Here is a 20,086-nt window from a genome sequence, read left to right as displayed (position 1 = left end):
TCTGTGCTCTGCTTTGTTCGAGGCTGCTGTAACCTCTCCTTCTTTGGAGAATAAGATGTTAAAGAGCCTTTGAAAATGATCAAACCCGTCAGCTTCACTACTGTGATTAATCAATCACAGCCGCTGCTTTACAGCTCCTTGTTTTGATGTGCTTTAGGTTGTTCCAAAGTTAGCCCAGCTCAGGGCCAGCAAACACATTCCTGAGCCCTGGCAGCATGCTGGGATGGAGCGGGAGCTGAGTCTTCACCGCTTTCCGCAGAAGAGCGTTCTGAGTGGGGGTGTTTTGTATGGGGAGCCTCATGTGTGTACCCAGGGCTGGCATGCGGGGCCCTGCTGCAGGGATGCTGCAAGGAGAGCCCTTGGGGAGCACTGGGAGCTTTGCAGCCCCGGTCCCTGCGTGTGGAGCAGCCTCCACGTGTGCTTGATGGGGAGAGGGTGCGTTCTGTAAAGGATTTATTAACTTGTAAGTTATTCCCAGCACTTCTTGTGCTGATGCTGCTGTTAAAAGGGAGCACAGGATGCTCCCGGGAATGCTATAATCCTAAAAAGAAAGCGAGGAAGAGATTTAAGAAATCTCTTATCCCCAGATGGCAACTGCACCATTGCAAACACTGCCTGATCTGCCCTTATTCGCACTGAAGCGTCTGAAGCTCCAGGTGGCAGCTCCAAGAAGTTTGTGTCAATTCTGGAGGCTTAAATGCTCCCTGTCGGTTGTGGGGTTGGCTTTTATTACAGCTAAAGAGCCAAGCAGGATCATGCAGCATCGCAGCTCGGGTAGTTTGCTGTCGAACGGATTAAGCTAGGGATGGAGAAATTGCTGGTGAAGTCTTTTCTTTCTAGCAGTTGTGTGGTAGAGGCTGATTTAAAGCCCATTTCAGCACCGGGGTGATGCTCCAGACACTGGCAGTGCAAGCGCAGCCGCTGATGTGGCACAGCATCCCCAAAGCTGTCTGCAGAGTACATTGAAGAGAAGCAAATCAACCTGAACAGGCTCGCTCCTTAAAGGTCCTGCAGAGCCACCCCCTTGGAGACCTATAGCCTATGAGTGCCTGGAGACATGAGACATCCCACCCAGGGGACAGGGCAGGTTTGCTATTGCTCTGCCATGGATGCAGCACGCACTTTCCAATGAGGTGTATTGCATAAGACAGAGCACTGTTATCTAGGTTATACCTAGAGAGCAGAGCCCTTTCATGAGGGAAGGGGGAGGCCTCTCATCCCTTTGCTTAGCCAGATGTTCAGAAGGGGAATGAAGGATGCTTGGCTTTACCTGGCTGTGGAAGTGAGGCCATAAAGGAGCCTTTCTGCATCTCAGTACCAGGGTGCAACCCCCTGTTGCCTTGAGCTGCAGAGACCTTTGAGGCCTCTCCCCTTCCCTGCAGAGACCCAGCACCCTCATTCCTGCTGGGAGAGCTATGCGAGCAGAGGGAGGCGGAGCAGCGCTGGATTAACTGCCTTTGTCCTTGTTTGCATATACATCGCAGCCTGGAAATGTCACCTCGAGCACAGCCTCTCTGCTCCTTTACGTCCCCATTTCTTACCTAATGCGTAAGGTGAGGCTCCTGTGCTGGAAATGAGGCACCTGCCAGCTCAGCAGAGTTGAGAAAGAAACCCTCCATGGTCCCACGCTGGTCCTCACCCTCCTTAGCTGTTATAAGCAGAAAGGAGGGCAGGGAGATGGCATTGCAGCTCAAGAGGGGAAGGTGTGCATGGGGCTGTGCTCAGCTGCACCCTGGTTTTCAGCACTTCCAGCCTGAGCCCTGAAGTGCCTTTGCCTGGAGGATGCTGTGCACAAAAGACAGGCAAAGGCCACCCTCTTCCTAGGTTCAGCTGCTGCTGCACCTAGAATAGGGAGACTGGTTTGGTTTAAACTGGCTTTGCATTATAGACTCCAGGGTGTGTGTGCGTGGTGCTGTATGAGGGATTGCAGGGATCAGCATCCCCCTCATTTCCCCATCCCCTGTTCACTGCCCTCCCCTATTTTACCCCTGGCCTTGGGCTCTGTTTCTCTGACTTCTGCACCCCATCAGCGAGCAGGAGGCTGTGAGTATCCTCAGGCTGAAGATGAGCCTGTCCCATTCCCTTTGTTATCTGCTCTCCTTTGGCTGCTGCTTTGACCAAGCTGTCCCTGCCCTCATCCCCATATGGGAATCTTGCCTCCCGCTGTCCCTCAGCTCCATAAATCCAGGGTGTTAAATTAAGTGCGTCATCTGCAAAAGTATGGAAGTAAATGCGTTCCGTACCCTTCACAGCCTCTGCCCTGCAAATCAGATTAGCACACACAGCGAGGAGAATCCCTCTCGGGTGCTCTGATTTAGGGCTGTATCCAACACATCCGCCTTGCCCTGACCTGCCCAACACCCGGCTTGTCCCTGGCCGTGGCGTTCCGGGTCCTGGGGAAGCTCTTGCTGGTACCGGGAGCTGGATGCTGTGGGAGGCTGCTGGGACCAGAGCATCCTTGCAGCGCGCAGCGGAGCCAATCGCTGCTGCCAGGGGTGGAGCTGGAGCGGCCGCGGAGCATCGCCCAGCGCCTGCCCGGCGCAGTTGGCCCGGGCTGCGGGGAGAGCAGCGCCGCGTTCGCAGCTCCGGCGGGCGCCTGCCCGGCAGCATCGCTGGAGCCTCCCGCTGCCCTCGGAGCATCAGCCCGGCCAGCGGCACAAAGGTACCGGCCCGGCCCCGCCAGCCCGCGCCGTGCTTGGGGCTGTTGATGGGACTTGGAGGAAAGTTTAGCGGGGAATCAAGAGCTGGTTCCTAGCGGTGCTTGCGGGAGGGAGGTGGGAGGCGAGCCCCGCCGCTCGCTGGGATCCGCTGCCAGGCACGGAGCGGGTTTGGTAATGAAGAGCTGTGGGGATGCAGCCGTGAGCGGGGTCCAACCGGGGAGCTGGTGCCTGTCCCGCCTGTGCCACCCCGGGCGGGAGGCCGGAGGTGACCGGTGTGTGCTGGGTGAGGGGTCCAGCCCCGCGCTGGGCATCACGGCATCTTCCCGTGCTGAGCGCTGCATCCATCAACCGAGCCGGCCCCTTGGTGCAGGCAGCACCCCCTGTGCTGGGCAATCAGTGGGAACACGGGTGCTTGTACTGAATGGATGCTGCACTGGTGTCCGCACAGTCCAGAGTGGGAGCAGGAGCTCGTGGGGCTGCGGGATGCGAGTGTGGGTGTGTGGGGATGCAGGAAAACAAGGCTGTTCTCTCTGTTGTTTGGGAAGTTTGGAGAACTTCCCATGTCGGTGTTCCTTGGGGAGCAAAAGCTGGTTCCCAGGTTGGTAGCTGAGCGCTGGGACTGCCGTCACTGGGGAAGCCCTGACCTGACTCACTGCAGCACCCATGGGTGCTGCCGGCCTGCATGCCTGCTCATCACCAGCCAAAGGGATTGGTTTGTGCATCCCTATGTTGCTGCTACCACACGTGTTGCGCTGGAGTTGCCCATAGGTCTGAGAGCCCGAGCAGAAGCTGGTTCTTTATGCAGCATGAGCGAGGCGACTGCTGCTTTGGACTGCATGGAAGATCTCTACTCACTGAGCCTTGAGCCATCTGAATTGCTGGGGATCTGTATCCATTGGACCTGAGCAGTGTCCCCTCAGTTACTTGTGTTAAACACGCTCTGAACGCTGCCCTTTGGGCAGTCGCAGGCTCCTTTTGCCCTCCTCTGATGCTGACCTTAGCGGGCAGCACTGGGTGAAGAGCAAGCTTTGCGAAGCATTGAGAAGACACTTAAAACACCCAGGTTGCATTTTCCACATGAGCTTGTGCTGCTGGCTCTCACGTGAGCACGTGTAATCCATCTGCACCATGCAAACAACCGGCCCTGGAAGGCAAGAGGTGAGCCTGGAGGGGGGACAACTCGGAACAGGGGATGCTGAGCACAAGGGCTTCAGCTTTTGGGCTCTTAGTATCCCACAGGAGAGGGACAATGACTTGGAGCATCTCCTGCCCCTTCTCCTTGCCCTGTGCTGCAGGGTGGGGAATGGCAGGGACTCGATAAATAATAATCTTGTAAGAGGTATTTTGTTCAAGGTTCTAGACAGTGACTCATCTCCTGGAGCTGGGGGGGGGCAGCACAGAAGCTTTCTGCACCAAAAATGGGTCTTTCCCCTGATTTTATCAGGAGCCGGAAGGTGGGAATCCCATATTCCCCTCAGAGCAGTGTAGACCTGTCGGTTACAAACCTCCTAATCCCAGTGTTCTGGTACCTCCTGCATCCCTCTCCCTGGGGAGCATCCTGGGGTGGGACTAGTCCAAAACTCGGGTTGGTTTCCACCCTTCCCAACTGATCTTATCTCATTGTTCTTAATCACTTCTGAGTCACTCCAAATAATGAATCCTTGCCTGTACGTAGTGGTTTGCATGGCATCTCTGTGTGTACCTGCCCAACTCACGTTGCTCGGCTCTGAGCTGCATTAACTTTCCTCCCGCATCCAGCCTTGCTCCCATGGGTTTTCCTGCCCTGCTCTGCCCTCTCCTGTGCTGGAAAGCCCGGAGGAGCTGCGGTGCTGCTATAGGGCACATATTCTACCCCTGCCAGTCTTCCCTCGTTGCTCACGGCATCACTGGCTTCTTGGGGAGGTGTCCGTGTATGGAGAGGTTTTGCTGATGTTTGCCTGGATCTGGTTTATTTGCTGCTTCCAGTTTGCAGCAGAGTCAGTGCCTTGCTGGGTTGGTACCTGGCTCTCAGCTTTCTCTGTTGGGGGGTTTTATGGCTCAGTGCATGGCACTGCATCACCTCATTCCCTCCTCTTTATGCCTGGAGATTGACCTGGGAATGCTGATGGCTGGCCTGGTCCAGCTATGGATTTAGCATCCCTCCCTGCAAGGAGGTGGAGGGAGGAAAAATCCCCAGTTTAAGACCACCACCAAGCAGCCCTCATCCTCCCTGTCAAATGTAGGCATGAATGGAGGGAGTTTTGGGAATTATTCCTTTGCAAGAAGGAACTCCTGACCAAAAATCAGTCTCTCTTCAGCCCCCTGAGGCTCTAATCCAACCCTTTTCCATCACGAGGTGTTCTCCAGCCTGGGGGTGCTTATGGAAACCCCTTGGAAATGGCAAGAATGGGGCTCCTGGGACTGGTCCTGGTTGATCCCCCTCAGACCCAAGTGTCCCATTTATCTGGGTTAAGCTCCCAAGGAAGGAGGTGTGACTCGAGCTCCAGAACCGGTTTGGGAGATTCGGAACTGGGCCAATTTCTAGGCCAAGGCGGGGCCGTTGGTGTTCCCAAGGGTGGATTTGGGTACAGAAATGGATGAAGGTCAAGGCTTCCACCTCCCTCCCTTGCGTATTTATCTCCCGGACAGCTTCTGGGCAGGTAGCAGCACATCTGGAAGCTTTATTATTCCTTACAAGGTGTGAAAAACGCCCCTTGCTGAACAGTGCTGGGGTCGGGAGCGCAGATGCTGCAGGAAATGGTTTTCCTCCATCCACACCGTGCTACCTTCTCCTCTGCACAAAGCCTTTGCTGCGGCTGCATCTCCTGAAGGCAGGTGTAACAGAGCCAGGCTTTGCCGTGCTGCCTTTGCATCCGTGACCTTCAGCAGCTCGTGCATGAGACCGGAGAGGCACTGGCTTAACGGGACCCTGCCTTTTTGCCCCTTCGTTTCGGTTCTCCTGCAGTCTCTTTGGCACTTTGTTGGCATCACACTTGGTGTCCCAAGCCTCCAGGGAAGGATGTGCCCAATGCTACTTTCCAGGCTTGCTGGGGTGGCCTGGCCACACACAGGTCATGGGGTGCATCTATCTATCTATCTATCTATCTATCTATCTATCTATCTATCTATCTATCTATCTATCTATCTATCATCTAATCTACCTAATCTGTATCACCTATATCTACATCTCTATCACCTATATCTACCACCTATATCTATATCTCTATCACCTTCATCTATCACCTATATCTAAATCTCTATCACCTTCATCTATCACCTGTATCTAAATCTCTATCGCCTCTATCTATATCTCTATCACTCATATCTAAATCTCTATCACCTATACCTATCACCTATATCTAAATCTCTATCACCTATATCTAAATCTCTATCACCTATCACCCATATCTATGGCAGATATATGGGTGAATTTAGAGTCGAGAAGCATTAAATACATGGTTTTGTGGGCTGTGGCTTTTGTGGGAGCTGTGTGTAGGAAAACCAAGTGTTTCCCAGGGTCACCCATGCTCTGCTGGTGCCTGCTCAGCCTTGCTCTTGCACAAGAGCATTTGGGTCTTTGTGTTTCTGGTCACCTTGCCGCAGAGGCAGGCAGTGATTTCTGTTCTCTCTTTGCACCTGGTTGTGCTGACAGCTCGGAGGTGTGAACACTGCTACCTTCTGCTCCTGCAGAGCAGGAGATGGTGTTTTGCAGGGGGCCAGGATGGGGGGGAGCTGTGCCTTTTGCTGCTTCCTTTAAGAACAAGGAAGAAATAAAGTTGTGGCGAGACCAGATCTGGAGAAAGACCCAGAGTTCCAAAGCGCTCCCAGAGGATAGATCCCTAATTGCTCTCTAATTGCATTAGAGTTTAATTTGTTGTTGATTTTTACTGTAATGTTCCCATTTTTCTCGACAGTTTGCTTTGTTCCATTAACTAGAAGTGACTGGAGATGAATATTCTCAATATCCAGACTCGCCCCTTGCGCGATGCTTGATGGCTTTTGGGTCTTTAACATGGTGACGGGGGGCCACTGGTGCAGTGCTTGCCCCTTAAAGGTGTTGTCCCCATTGTGCAAGCCTCAATCTTGGGGGTTTCCCCATGGTTTTATGGGTCTGGTGGCACCGAGGCAAAGTTCCACCGGCCTGAGAGGGAGGTTGGGTCGGTGCCTAAGCCACATCAGCCCTTGGCATCTGTGGGATGAGAGGGAAATGGGAATGCAGGTGGTGGTTGCTGGCCTCCTCAAGGAGCTGAGCTCACCCCAGAACAGCTCAGGGGCAGCAGCCCTTCCAAAGGCTCCTTTAATCCATTTCTCCAGAGCACAGAGGGGGAGCAGGTCTGGAAATGCAACCGGGAAGCTCCAGACGGGGCTTTCGGGAGCTTGATTTGAAAAGCGATGGGGCAGAAGAGCATCGCTCCTCTTAATATAGTGCTGCTTTGGAATTTATTGTGTCTTGTTAAAGGGGAAATGAGGTAGAAGATGTAGCTAAGCTGGGACCTGCTTCTTGCCAATACATGATTGTGAGTGAAACAAATCCTTAAGGCAGGAGAGTATAAATAAACCTTTCCATGCTCTCAGCCTCTGCACTTGGGGCCCTGGAGGTGTCGCCTGCCTCTCCTTTGGTCTCCTTGCTTCTGTGTCACATCCCTATTGCTCACGGGTGATGACACGGAGTGATCGAGGCCTCGGCGTGCCCGTGAGCTGGCTGTGATGGAGCTGGCTCTGGAAAAGGAATATCAATGCTGGGAGCTGCACCGTGAACTTAAAGCCGCTCCTAAATTTGATCTAGCCGCTTAAAAACAGTGGGCGGACTCGGTGGCAAAGTGAGACGCTGGTATTTAAAGCTGCCTTGAGGGATGGAGCCACAGGGAAGGCACCCAGCAGCAAGCTGGGAATATTCAAAATTAGATGGAGAAAATAGGGAAAGCTGATTCTGGAGCTGCAACACCCAGAGTGCGTTGTCAGAAACCCCAGGAGCAGGACGGAACCGAGCACCAGCTGCTTTGGAAGGCAGAAATGAATCAGTTCAACCCCCCGTTGTAGGGGATGCTGAGCAAGCTGCTCTGGTATTTGGTGTATAACAGGCACACGTGAGCTTTGATAAGAGAGGCAGAACCTTGCATGGTGGGGTGGGTGCAGTGGGGCCAGCCTCAGCACTGGGCTTTGCTCTGGTGTCTGTGCGTGCACACATGCCCCGCTGCATTGGGTGCTTGTTCCTATGGGCAGATCCAAGCTGAGCCCCATTTGCTCTCACCCGTTACTGTGCAGCCCAGGCTGGTGTGTTCCTTGCCTCCCACCCCTCTGAGCTTCACAGAACCTTGGCTTCAAGGGGCAGAGAACATCCCGGGCAAGGAATGACATTGCAGAGCAGGATGGAACCGGGTCCTCGGTGCCATCTACGGTTGTCTTCACTAATTCATGTTTATGGAGCTCTTCAGGAGGTTCACGGCCTCTTTCTGCAATGCAGCTGGTTCCTATCTCAGGCTTTTCCAAGCTACCAAGCTCTGTTATGGCTTCAGAGCGAGCTCTGTCACTGGTCACGGGCTGTTCCATACCGTGTCTGCCCAATGCAGATCGTGGTGAACCCCATCCTGTTCAGTCTGCTTGGGAATAAACCATGTTTTAACGAGTGCTTCCTTCTCATCTGGCGCCGATTGCACCGGGTGATGCTTTACTCTGGGAATCTGGTGTTTCCCCATGGATGCTTTCCTGTTTCTCAGCAATTCTCTACTGCCAGGTCTTGCCCTCTTTGCTTATGGTGGAATAGCTGAGACATCTCTTCAGTCTGCTGCTTCTTGGAGAAGCCTGCACCTTTCCAGAAGCTTGAGGTCTATATGCACATGAGACAAAGGTGTTTTCCTGCTCCTACCAAAGCACAGGGAGTTTCTGGCTTTGCAGAACATGTGACAAGTGGTTTTCAGCCTTATTTCCCCTCTAGCCACAAAGGATGGCTGGTGGCCGTGACTGCAGGATAACTTACAAACCCCCTTTGAGAACAGATGTTGTATCAAACACATCAGCTCGTTTTAATGCCTTTTTGGTGCTGCTTGGTACCACTGGGGGTGCCTAATAAATACTGCAGGAGCAGGAGTCCCCAGAGCTGGAGACCTTTCCAAACCTTGGAGCTGGTCTCCAAAGGAGCTGCAGCACCACAGCGGCATTGCTGAACCATTGCTCACTGCTCCTCTGTTGGCAAGGGCAAGGATAGTGTTGTGTTTTGTTGTTGGTTTTCCAGAGGGGAGCTGAGGGAGGAGTTATTCCGAGTGTCTTGTTGAAATGCTCCCAAATACAAAGCAGGCCTGCCATGAAACTTAGAATTCCAGCATGCTTCTGCTCCACGGGGATGAGGGGGGATGTGTTCCTGCTGCTTAGAAGAGAACAAATGCAGACAAAAGAAGGGTTGTGGCTTTTCTTTTTTACATCAAGGATGGGCAAAGAAAAAGGCTGTAGGAAGGATGTCAGTGGTTTGTGTTTGCCTTAAGATAAAGCTCCTTGTTGGTTGCTGTTGCACACACAGAGCTAATTGACAGATTACACGATAATATGAGGAAGTTTAATGGAATCTGCTGATACCCTTTAGAGGAGGTGGAATTTGGATGTGCAATTAAATGAGGCCGGGGGTTTAGCTGCTCCGTGCTAACCAGGGGACTTAGAAGGCATTTGCATTCCTGGTGTCTTGTTTCTAAATCATTTCATTGATTACAAAAGCTCTGCTAGAGCAGGGGAGCTGTAGCTGAAGGGAGCAGAGTCCATCAATCATCACAAACACGGAGGGTTCCTGGCCAGCCCTGCTTGGCTGCTTCGGGAAGAGCTGGGCTCCTATAAATCCTCCCTGGGTGGGACTGGATGAGGCAGCTCTGGCTGGTAAGTACTGGATGTGTCATGGGCAGATGACCTGGCTCAGAGAGGGGAGGTGTGAACTTGGGTGATGGTGAGGATAGCCAGGAGCATCTCTGCTTCTGCTATTGCTGACTTTATTAACCTTTGCTGGGCAGGAAGCTTTTAGTGCTGCTGGGGAGCAATTCAGGGTTGGTGCTGTTAAGGCTGAAGCTGGTTTTAGTATGAGGTGCTTTAGCTTAGCTTCAGCTAGGCCAGCACACAGGCTTTTATGAAGCAATCCGGTGTTAAAATAATCCCCCATGGGTGATGGACAGATTTGTTCTCTGAAGGCTTCTTCTAAGCTCGTTGCCACCTTACATGGCTTTGCCTCTTGGGCTTCTGAGCTGAAGCTGATGGGGAGTGACAAGCCCTGATTATGCAAAGTACCAGAGGCTACGAGCTGCAGGCACGGGATTCGGCTTGACTCGCTTCCCGCTGTTTCCGACGCTATTAGGGAGCCACAGCAAAAAAGTAGGTCCTGCTTAGCCAAAAATAAACGTGGCGTCCTCATTGCGATGGCCGAGGGAGGCAGCGCGGCAGCCGCTCACCTGCTCCCTGCCTGGCGCTGACCCCACGGCAGGCACCGGTGAGTGGGGTACCCGCAGCCCGGCAGCGCAGACCCCGCTCCGGGGATGCTCCGGCGCTATTTATGCATCTTCTTGGGAGAAACCACCGTTTCCATAGCAACCGCGAGCATCACATGGTGACCGCGGCTCTGCACATGCAACCGGGCAGGAGCCTCCGACGCCGTGCGGGGTCCCCCCCGGGGGGGGGGTGTGGGGTGTGTGATCCTTTGGGATGCAGCTCGTGGCTGGGGCTCATCCCTGTGCCATAGGGGTGGGATGAAGGGTGGAGAGGGGAGCGATGGGAGGTTTCAAAGGGGAGGTGAGCACTGAAGGGAGCGGGTGCCAGGGCTCCGTGCTAGGCTGTGTGAGACCAGGCTTCCTCCCCAGGGTTGGGTTTGGCCAGGGCTTAGGTGCGGGGAATCTGTTTCTCCAAGGAGATGCCAGGAGCAGAGATGTCCCAGGCCAGGGCATCTCCTTCCAGCCCTCAGCATCGCAGTTTGTGTGAGTCCTTCCCCTCTGCCATGCAGCTACATCACCCCCTCCATCTCAGAGTGCAGCCGCTGCAGAGGGTCAGTTTGAACCCCTCATGCAGCAGGTTTATGGGCTTCCACCCGCGCTGGAGTGAGCATCAGAGCCCCGTCCTTGAAGTGTGCAGGATGCAGAATTGATGCCCCGAGGCAGGAGATGTGATTGCTCTTCGTTCAGTTCCTACAAACTTTATTAAAGCAGTCACAATACATCAATCTCCTTTTCAAAAAGATATTGTTATTCAAGTCAGCCCGTTTGCAATTAAATCCTCATGTGGGGTGAATAATTAGAACGTTTCACGTGTGTAACTGCATACACACATTTATAGGGAAGGAACGGTGCTGCTCTCAAAATTGCAGTGTAGCTCCCTTTAAACTTGGCAGCATCCTTCCTTCATCACCCCCTGAGGCAATTCGTGGCACGGAGAGCTTGCTCTCTGCTGCAGGAGCAACTCTTTCCTTTGCTTTCTAAATCTCTGCTCCTGTAATTTCCTCAGCTTGCCCTTTGTTCTCTCCTCAGACAGGCAGTAGGTCAAAAAGGCACTGGCTGGATTTTACTGCCACACACAAGCTCTGTCTCTGTCGTTCTCTTCAGTGCTGTGTTAGGGGATGCAGAGCATCCTGAGCACCCAGAGCCTTGGTCTTGCTGCTTTTGGGCCTCAGGGCATCATCTGCCCCTCTTGGCTTCCCTCTGCCCAGGCGCTGTTTTTCCTGACGTAGTCCTCAGTTTGGGGTGGTTTTTCTTGCTTGGTTCTACTATTTATGAGCTGGTGACACTGGTGAGGAGGTGGGAACACCTGCAGCTTCCCGCCCCACTTGTGGATCCTAAGGGAATTCAGTCCCAGAGGGAATCATCTTTCCCTGCACAGTGTGGGAGCTGCGAGGCTCCTCCCAAAAGCATCCTCACTGAGAGGACACTGCTCTGAGTGCTGCAATCTCAGCACGAGCAAAGATCAAGAGCTAGACCCCAGCAAAGGATGTGGCTGCTCGTGCTGGGGGAGCCGGGTGTTTGGGGTGCTCCGGTTGAGACCCACCTGCGCTAAGGCTCCGTCTCCTCCGTGTTGCTCTCCACAGCCTCTCCTCTGTGTTTCGCCGCATGCAGCAGCCACGTGCGGGATCTCTCCTGCTCCCCGGCTCATGCCACACACGATGTTGTTCTGATTTTCAAGGCTCCAATAAAGCGTGTCAAAAGGCATCAAAGGCTGAATGCAGAAGTGAAGCAAATCGATTCTGGAGGGGATTTCGAGGACGGAGGGGGTAGGGAAGGGGCAGATAAACCCCAAACCAACGAAGAATTGCATGGCGGAGATGGCAGATGTGCAGCACAGCTGGAGGGACACAGAGCATCCTTGGTTTGGCAGGAGAAAAGGCAAACAGCACACACATCCTCCCAAGATGTGCTGGTAGAGAGCTCTTCATGGGCAGGGTCATCGCCTCGGGTAGGCTGCCCCATCCCTCCCCTTTTCCCCCATGCTCTGCCCTGGGGCTGTTGTGGGCTCCAATGCCTGGAGCACGTCTGCTGCTGCTGCCATTGCCTTGAGAAAGAGCTGCACTCGTGGAACAGGCTCAGCCATCCGTCACAGGGCTGATAGTGCTGGGAAATAAGGCACTTCAAAAGGCAGCGCTTTGCATTTCTTCAGATGCCTGCTTGTAAGTGCAGCGACAGAGCTGCCGAAAGCACATTAATTATTAGCAAAGACTTCTCTTCTTTTTATTGCAAGACAAATTAAACACCAGAAGGAACCAGGAAGCGTTACAGGAGGTGCTCATCCATGGGTGAGCGACAGCAGCACAAACAACAACCACTTCATAACGTGCAAACCAGGATGTTTAATTTTTGCCTTGCTGTCTGCATTTGGCATCCCCAAGCTTGCTCAGTCACCCCCTTCTCTAGGGCTCCAACACGGAGGTTTCGGATGCTGTTAATTCTGGGAAGGTTGATTAAGGCTCTTGAGAGTAAATTGGCTGCGGGATCACAGTTTTGTTCTTTACTCTCGACTGGAAGGAACTGAGTTGCAGAACCTGGTGCTTTATGGGATGGTGCTCCTTGTTCTGGGTTGTACAATAAGAAGGTGAACAGCAACGTCACAACAGGTAGGTGATGGAATGAACACCTTGGGTGAAGCTGGAGATGCCCAATTGCATGGATGAGCCAGGCCAAGGGCTGATGCAACCTAAGATCTCCAAGTCCTGTGGGTCTACAGGGCCCTGGTTGGGTAAGGCAGAGGTTGGGATGTGCGTCTGTGGCCGCGGCAGCTGAGTCTGCCTGTATCTTCCATCCATGCGCTTGAGGCATGCAGGGTAAAAGCTTAGACACCCATTCCCTGTGATCTCAGGTTTAGATCCTTCATTTGCTGCCTCTGCTGTATCCCCTCCTGATCCAAGTGCTGTGGGATCTGCAGGTGCGTGTGAGCTGAAGAGCTGCAACCCTTCTGACAACAGCCTGCATGGGAAAGGGACGGTCCCTACCCTGAAATGATGTGAAATCACCTGCAGCTTCTCAGAGTTTTCGTGGCTTTCTGCTGCTGGTTGAAACACAGAAATCAGTGACAGTGAACAAGGCTGAAAAGTGACAGAAAACACAGAACTTGGACTTGGAAAACCTCTTTCTCCTGCGTGTTTGTTGTGGCCTCTGGAACTTTTTGCTCCCAGCTGTGAATTTCCCGTTATTAAAAACCCCTTCTTTTCCTATTCCCTGAGCTCATTGCTCAAAAGAAGGGGGGATGGACTTGATAACAGGGGGTATGCAACAGTAAAAATAGAAGCGGCTTGTGGAGGAGAGACTGCCAGAGAGGAGATTACAACAGCATCCATCAGAAACGTGATAGGAAGAGTTTCCTAGCAGTGATTGCGGATCGTGCTGCGGCTCCTGATGTGAGTGAGGACCCCGAGGGCTGGTGCAACAGCAAAGAGCCGCCGCAACACGCACCCATCAGCACCTACCTAAGGCCCTGAAGCAGTTCTGCTGCCCCAGCACTTATTGCGGGTCCATTTCCACCCTCTCCTTTGTGACAGGCACATGTTCAGCGCGTGCCAGTGTCCGGTGGGATTCAAAGCGTAGTCTTGAAAAGGAATTTGGCTTTGAGCATGTCTCTGATGTCAATATGTGGATTGCTGACCTCTAAAATTTAATGTAACTTAGCATCTTTCTAGCAGTTGCCAAAATCTGGAGTCAGCCCCATCAAATTGATTTTCATTAAGCTGTTGTAGTCACTGAAACTGCTGAGAAGAATCGTGGCCATATGGCACAAAGTATTTCAAATGAAGCCTCTCACGACTCAGTTTGCTGTTCCTGGCGATGCTGAGCTGACATGTGCAGAGGTTACTGATCTGAAGCACTGACAGGGGCCTCAGCACTGCAGTGCCAGTACAAGGCAATAATAAACCCTTCTGAAGGGAGACAAAGTGATCGGTGCTTGTGGTGGGGGCCTCACTGAGTGTCTCCCACCGAGGAGGAGACCAAGAATTGGGGATATTTAGACCTTGGTGGCCAGGGTGTGCATTGCACATTGATTCTTCAACTCCCTGCAAGAAAAGCCCCTGAGGACATGCAGGGAACACATCCCTCCTTGCTCAGCATCTGTGGTTCTCCTTGAGCATCCCGGAGGTGCACGGTGCTTTAGAGCCCTGGATATGAACCCTCCGCTCCATTCTGCTTTTAGGCAGCGATGGGCTGTGCAGGGAGCATCAGCCAAAGGCTGGTCAGTTGTAGGGGCTGTTAGGCACTTGTAGGCAGGGAGAACCAGGGTGGAATGAAGAAATACATGTGGAATGAAGAATATATGAGAAATATATAACTGTTAGTTGCTTATGAACTCCCTTTATGACCCTTGTAGACAGAAGAAGTTTATAAATCACTGCACGTGTTGACTCACAAAACGAGACAAAGGGGAGGGGGGGGCAGAGAGATTTCTGGAGCGAGAGGAAGCGCTGTTTTTAGGTCATGTACCCACACAACAAAGATGTTTTCTTTCTCCCAGGCTCTGTGTCTAGAGTCTGCCTCTTCTGCACAGGGAAGCCCTTGCAGCTATGCACAGATGCCATCAGCCTGCGGTGGCCTTGCGGTGGTTGCAGCATCTCTGGACCAACCCCTTTGTAAGGAGCAGAGAGGACTCTTGTGTTGTTCTCGTGTTGTAACAAGGTCTTGGCCAGAGAAATATCAACCCTGGGCCCTTATCGTGCTCTTGTGTGCAGTGGCAGTGAGCCTGCTTTAAAACACACAGCGTGGGGAGACCCATGCCCCTGCATTCGTTTCACTGCTTATTACCTCGGCATCCTTTCGATGCGCTGCTCTAGCATGGTATCTGAGGAAGAATACAGAAAAGAAGGTATTTTAAGGAAGCAAAGGAACAGTCACCAAACGTAAAAGCTTTACTCAGAGCCAGCAGGCCGCCCCAGCCAAATTTAGTGTCATTCCTGAGCTGAGCTCTGGGAAATGAGGCTGTATAGGGCTCCCCAGCAGCAGAGACACAATTAGGAGGCTGCTGAGAAGGGGAAGAGGCTCCTGCTCTTCTATTGCATCTATGTGGGACAGGAAGAAGGCTGTTTTCTCTAGGCAATAGCTGGGATTGGAGTTTAGACTTGTTCTCAGGCTGTCGTGGTTTTAGTGGCAGCTTTGCACGGGTGACTTGTAGGAATGGGTGCTGGTAGTGGGTTGCTTGTGTGGAGATCTCCCTTGCTAAGGTGAATCTATTATTTTTGTCAAGCCCTTCATAATGAATTTTTCCCGAAGCAGTTATTGTTACCAGAGCTTTCTAATTATTTTAAGTAGCTAAGCTTACATATGTTTGAATCCTCTCTACAGTTTAGCCTAATATATTCATGCAAAAGCATGAAGGAGGCTTTGCTTCCATTTATTCTGCTGTTCCCTAATCCCCATCCCTCGCTCCTCTGCCTTTCCATCACTGTTGAAAAGGAATACTTGCAAAGACAAGCAATGAAAGCCTCTGCCAGCATCCTGAGCCTGGCGAGGACACTTGGTTTCTGCTCCCCATTCAGCAAGCATCAGGGATGCTGGGGATGGAGAGCTTCTGTCCACCTGCAGGTCAGTACATGGGGATGCTCCTGTCATGTTAATGCATCACTTGAGGGTCTGCCGTTCCAGAGAGTCTTTTATGAGGCAACCTGAATAGCTCCATGTGAACCGTGCTGCATAACATTCACGTTGTCAGCACAATAACTGTGTTCACCTCTTGCGCTGCGTTACATCCTTGTGCAGTGACAATGGCATACAGAACCTAGCAGGCAATATTGAGGCTGACAAATTCGACACCTGTATCAGAAGTCACTGCTTAGAGAAAAGACATGAAATCCTGTTCCTGGGTAAGCCTGATTAGCTCCTGCTACTCTAAAGGGGGGACAAGACAATGCCTTTCATATGCACATAAGTTGGGGGCACAATAGACTTGGGAGTTGTTATCAGAGCATGTAGGGCTAAGCTAATACTGAGCAGCTTTTGATTCGCCCTGATTTTTGCAATGAGAGTTTGCACTGTGAGCATTGCAACTGCATGCAAACGAAGGTGATATTACCTGCCTCTGCCTTGCTTGCTGGCTTGAGGTTTGATGAGATTCTTTGGTTTGCCTTGTGTCAGTCTGCTGCATTAAATGAGCTTTCTTCAGCCTGCTTTATTTTGCCTTTGATGCAATTTTGCAACACTTCTTGTACTCTTGAAAGGGTCTTTTGGTGTCTTTGGAAGTTTCTTCACATAGTGTCTCTCTAGACAGAGTAAATGAAGATTAAACCCAGGCAGGTAGCAAGAGGAAACTAAGCCGGATCAGAGAGCAAGGGCATCAGCAGAGGAGAGCTGAGATTTGTGTCTTTTGTCTGGTAGACCATGAACACCCAAATGAACCTCTTCCTGGAGCTGGGGCAGAGCTGGTCTCTCCCGTCTGGAGCCTCTGGGGGATCCAGCTGCTTGTTCCCATAAGATGTGCAGGGATTGTCAGGACTGAGACACCACAACACACATGGGGTTCGGTGCAGCCGCTCCAGGTGGGCAGATGCGCACAGAGCACCTCATCCTCTGAGCCCGAGGGAAGGCCAGGGTGGCACTGGATGATCTTAAGGTCCTTTGCAACCCAAGCCATTCTATGATTCTATCTTGGCATTAGTCAGAAGGCATCAGCCTCTATTTTGATTGGCACTGGGGTGGTTTTGGTTTTAAATAACCTTCCTCTGCAGCTACTTCTGGTGTCTTCTGGCTCTGTTATGAGCCTCAACTTTCCTGATGCACACCTTGGTTACCACTTCAGAGCTGGATACCTGCTATTTGCTTGCACGAGGAAGGTGTGGCAGGAACTGAAGTGTTCCTGTGGAGCAGTTCACTTGGGGAGCCGGCTCTGGAAGTGCAAGTATCAGTGCTGGGAGCTGCAGGGTATTTATACACAGGTATTTAAACAGCTGCTGGAGCCCAGTAAATCACACCAGCAATTTCCTCCGTGTCTGAATTGAGAAATACAGCAGAGCTTAAACCCACCTTCCTCCAGGTTGTAATGATGTCTGCGTTATCATCCCCTCTGTGTTGTGTAGCAAATGGTTAGGCGTGTTTCAAGCATTGAGTGATGCATGCTATAGCAGGTTATGCACGGGGTGCTCCTAGATATGAAAGCTAATGGAGAAGAGCAGCTGAGCCTCGCACACAAACCGGTTACAGAGCAGTGCAGGAATCTGAGGGGGATGCTCTAAGGGATGCTCCCAGGTGGGAATGGGGCAGCCCCGGGTGAGCACTGAACGCTTGGCACGGGCTGGTTGTGCATAACCCCGGGGACACCACATTGTGGGTGGGGATGCCCCAGGGACATCAGGGTTTGCAGCCCTATAAAGTCGGTGACAAGAACCGCTCAGCTCCAGCGTTGCTCTGCCCGTGTCTCTGTAGGGACCCTCATCAAACACATCCTGTTGTGCCTGCCTTGTGTCACTGATTCTGCTCCTTGTCTCTTCCCTCTGTCGTGAACAGATGAAATCGTCCGACATCGACCAGGAGTTATTCACTGAGAGCTACTGCAAAGTGTGCAGCGCCCAGCTAATATCCGAGTCCCAGCGCGTGGCCCATTACGAGGTAGGATGCTCTCTGGTGCCTCTGTTGTATCTGTCCATAATCTCCATATAATCTCCAAGAATATCTCCATGGCTGCCTTTTCCAGCTGCCTCTTGTACGAGGTGGCATCAGCTACCACATTCCTAGCAAATCACTACACCAGCATTTGCATCTCCTCTCTGAAAACTCCAAACACTGTCTTCACCGGTGGCATCTTGCACCGTAAATGATGCTGCGTGGTTGTTTTCCTCCTAAATCTGCAGTTTGAATGTGACTGGAAGCAAGTTTGCAAGGCAATAGTGAGCAAGGGGAGCTCAGCAAAACCAGCTCGGGTTTTGATATTAAATGTGTGGCACTGTGCTTCACTGAGTAGGAATCACTGATTGTGCAGAGAATAGATTAGTATTTGTGAATGTCTTTAAGCACTTAAGAGGTAGGCAAGCAATAAATAATTAGGATATATCATTAGAGACGTGTTAGAACAGCAATTAGCAGCACTGCATAGCTTCAAAACAGAATTAAATAAATCCCTTTAAACAAGGGAGGGAATCACTGAGGGTTGTGAGAGGGAGCACACTGCCTGTCGTGTTCCTGCTCCATGGGCATGGGGAATGTGCACGGAGCCATCCTGCAGCAGCGTGGGGTGAATCCTTGTTGTGGTGAGGGGCTGCCTGAGCATTAACCCAGCAGGAGAGCAAACACGTTCTCATTCATGCTCACATGAAGAAGAGGGTTGCAGGGTCAGTTTGGGTGGTGGTTGTGCACAGGGTTGGGTGCAATCAGCCACCTTTTGTGGGGTATTAATGGTGTGGGGAGCAGCGAACTGTCCCCTCTGGTGATGCTGTGCAGGGGATGGACCCATGTCAGGTCCAGTCCCTCCTGGAGGGCTCGGGGAGAGGCAGTGATGGGGCTGCGGCTGTGTTCTGCCCCAGCTGTTGGATACACGGAGCCTGTCGGTGTCTGCAGCCGCAATCTGTGCTAAGAGGGCTGGAAGATGGAGTTTCCCCAGACTTGTGCTCTGATTCGAGTGTTTAGCAATGGGAACACGGCAGAGACATTTGTCTCCCTGTGGCCAGTGTTGACATACAAGGCTTTTAATCACTGTACAGTACCCAGGGCTGCGGCGCTGCATTCATAAGCAATGCAAACAACAGCGCACACTTACTTGTAAGGCACTTTACGTGTCTGTTCGGGTGAATCTCTTCAGCCATCTCTCTGAAGCCCTCCTCCGGCTGCCCTCAGTGCGCAGCAGAGATCCCTGGCAGCGGCTGCAAGTCGAAGGCTGCAGTTTTAGGGACACCTTCCAGATCTGCGGATGCCAAGCCCTGTCTACAGGAGGCAGCGGCACCGCCGCAGGAGCAGAGGCACAGCGCGGTGAGCGATGGGGGGCTCAGCCAACCTCTTTCCTTCCGTGCCCGTAACTGTAGGTACGAGCTGAATCATTAATTCATAGCAGATGCTTTGGGGCCGTGGCAAACAACACGGGTTTGTGGTGCGTGTTTCCAGCACGAGGTGGTGTGCTCGTTTGTCATCCCCTGTGAAATCCCAGCAGACGCCGTAGGCATTGGGCACAGTAATGTCATTACCCAGCGCTTCCAACGGGAAGGAGGGATGGAGACAGCGGATGCATGGGGAGAATAGGGAACGCCCTGGAGCATGAAGGTGCTGCTGGATGGAGCCTTTGAGGGGAAGCTTCCAAATCCATGTGCTTTGACTGCAAATGTGAATGGAAAACCACCCTGCAGCTCCCGGCTGCTTCCCGGTGCAAGGGACCTGGGCATGCAATTGGTAGTGAGTCACTTGTTGGGTGAACTCGGCCTCTTTTTCTAGCCAGACACCAGACAAGTGTGTGATTCCCCATGCACATTAATCATGGAAAACTCTTGGAGAATAATTTATGCAAATGATTCTTGCTCTGATGCTGTTCCATAAGGAATTTGGTCTGAGCATTTGGAAGGCTGTTCTCTCTGCCAGGCACTGTTCAGGAGGGGCTTCTCTTCCCTTGAGCAGATCACGTCTGTGGTCAGAATATTCACTTTTATAACACCAGCATTCGCAACATGCCTGCTCTTGCACCAAACTGTGGTGCTGAATGTACCTGAGCTCCATCCTGCCAGCCCTTGCTGCAAGGCAGTGAGTTCATAGCAGGGATGTAAAATTCACTGTTTCTTCCTTATTCAAGAGTAGCTGGTCGTGATTTTCACGCCTTTCTTTTTCTATCTTCTAAAAAGCAGTCAATGGTCAAAGCTGCTTCTTTTTGTAGGGGAAATAACAACCCTGCTCACAGCCAGTGAAGGCCATATTGGGAACCAGCAATCACAAGCTCCTGGGCTGTGCTAACGCATCCTCCTCCATGGCATGTTGTGGTCAGCAGTGCCCTTGCCCTTCCTGAGCCAGAGCTCAGAGAAGGGGAATTGATCTCCTGCCTCTCCAGCAGAG

At 52.2% G+C, this 20,086-nt stretch overlaps 1 protein-coding gene across 4 annotated transcripts in view; it reads left to right on the top strand.

Annotated features, from left to right (window-relative positions):
* Positions 1 to 20,086, top strand: part of ZMAT4 (zinc finger matrin-type 4) — a 56,458-nt gene that overhangs the window by 2,513 nt on the left and 33,859 nt on the right. For 2 of the 4 annotated variants that reach the window (XM_057418121.1, XM_057418120.1), the window contains exons 1-2: positions 2,503 to 2,662; positions 17,567 to 17,668. In XM_057418121.1, the coding sequence (XP_057274104.1) occupies positions 17,567 to 17,668 (102 nt within the window). In that variant the 5' untranslated portion in view covers positions 2,503 to 2,662. Of the gene's footprint in view, positions 1 to 2,404; positions 2,663 to 17,566; positions 17,669 to 20,086 lie in introns of those variants that run through there. The other 2 variants (XM_057418124.1, XM_057418122.1) reach the window with 2 other exon arrangements.

This window comes from Pezoporus wallicus, unplaced genomic scaffold, assembly GCF_028554395.1.
Source record: "Pezoporus wallicus isolate ANWC-B61680 ecotype Strahan unplaced genomic scaffold, APGP_CSIRO_Pwel_v1 contig_9913, whole genome shotgun sequence".
NCBI lineage: Eukaryota > Metazoa > Chordata > Aves > Psittaciformes > Psittacidae > Pezoporus > Pezoporus wallicus.
Note: the sequence above shows the minus strand (reverse complement) of the source record. Positions and strands in the feature narration are given on the sequence as shown.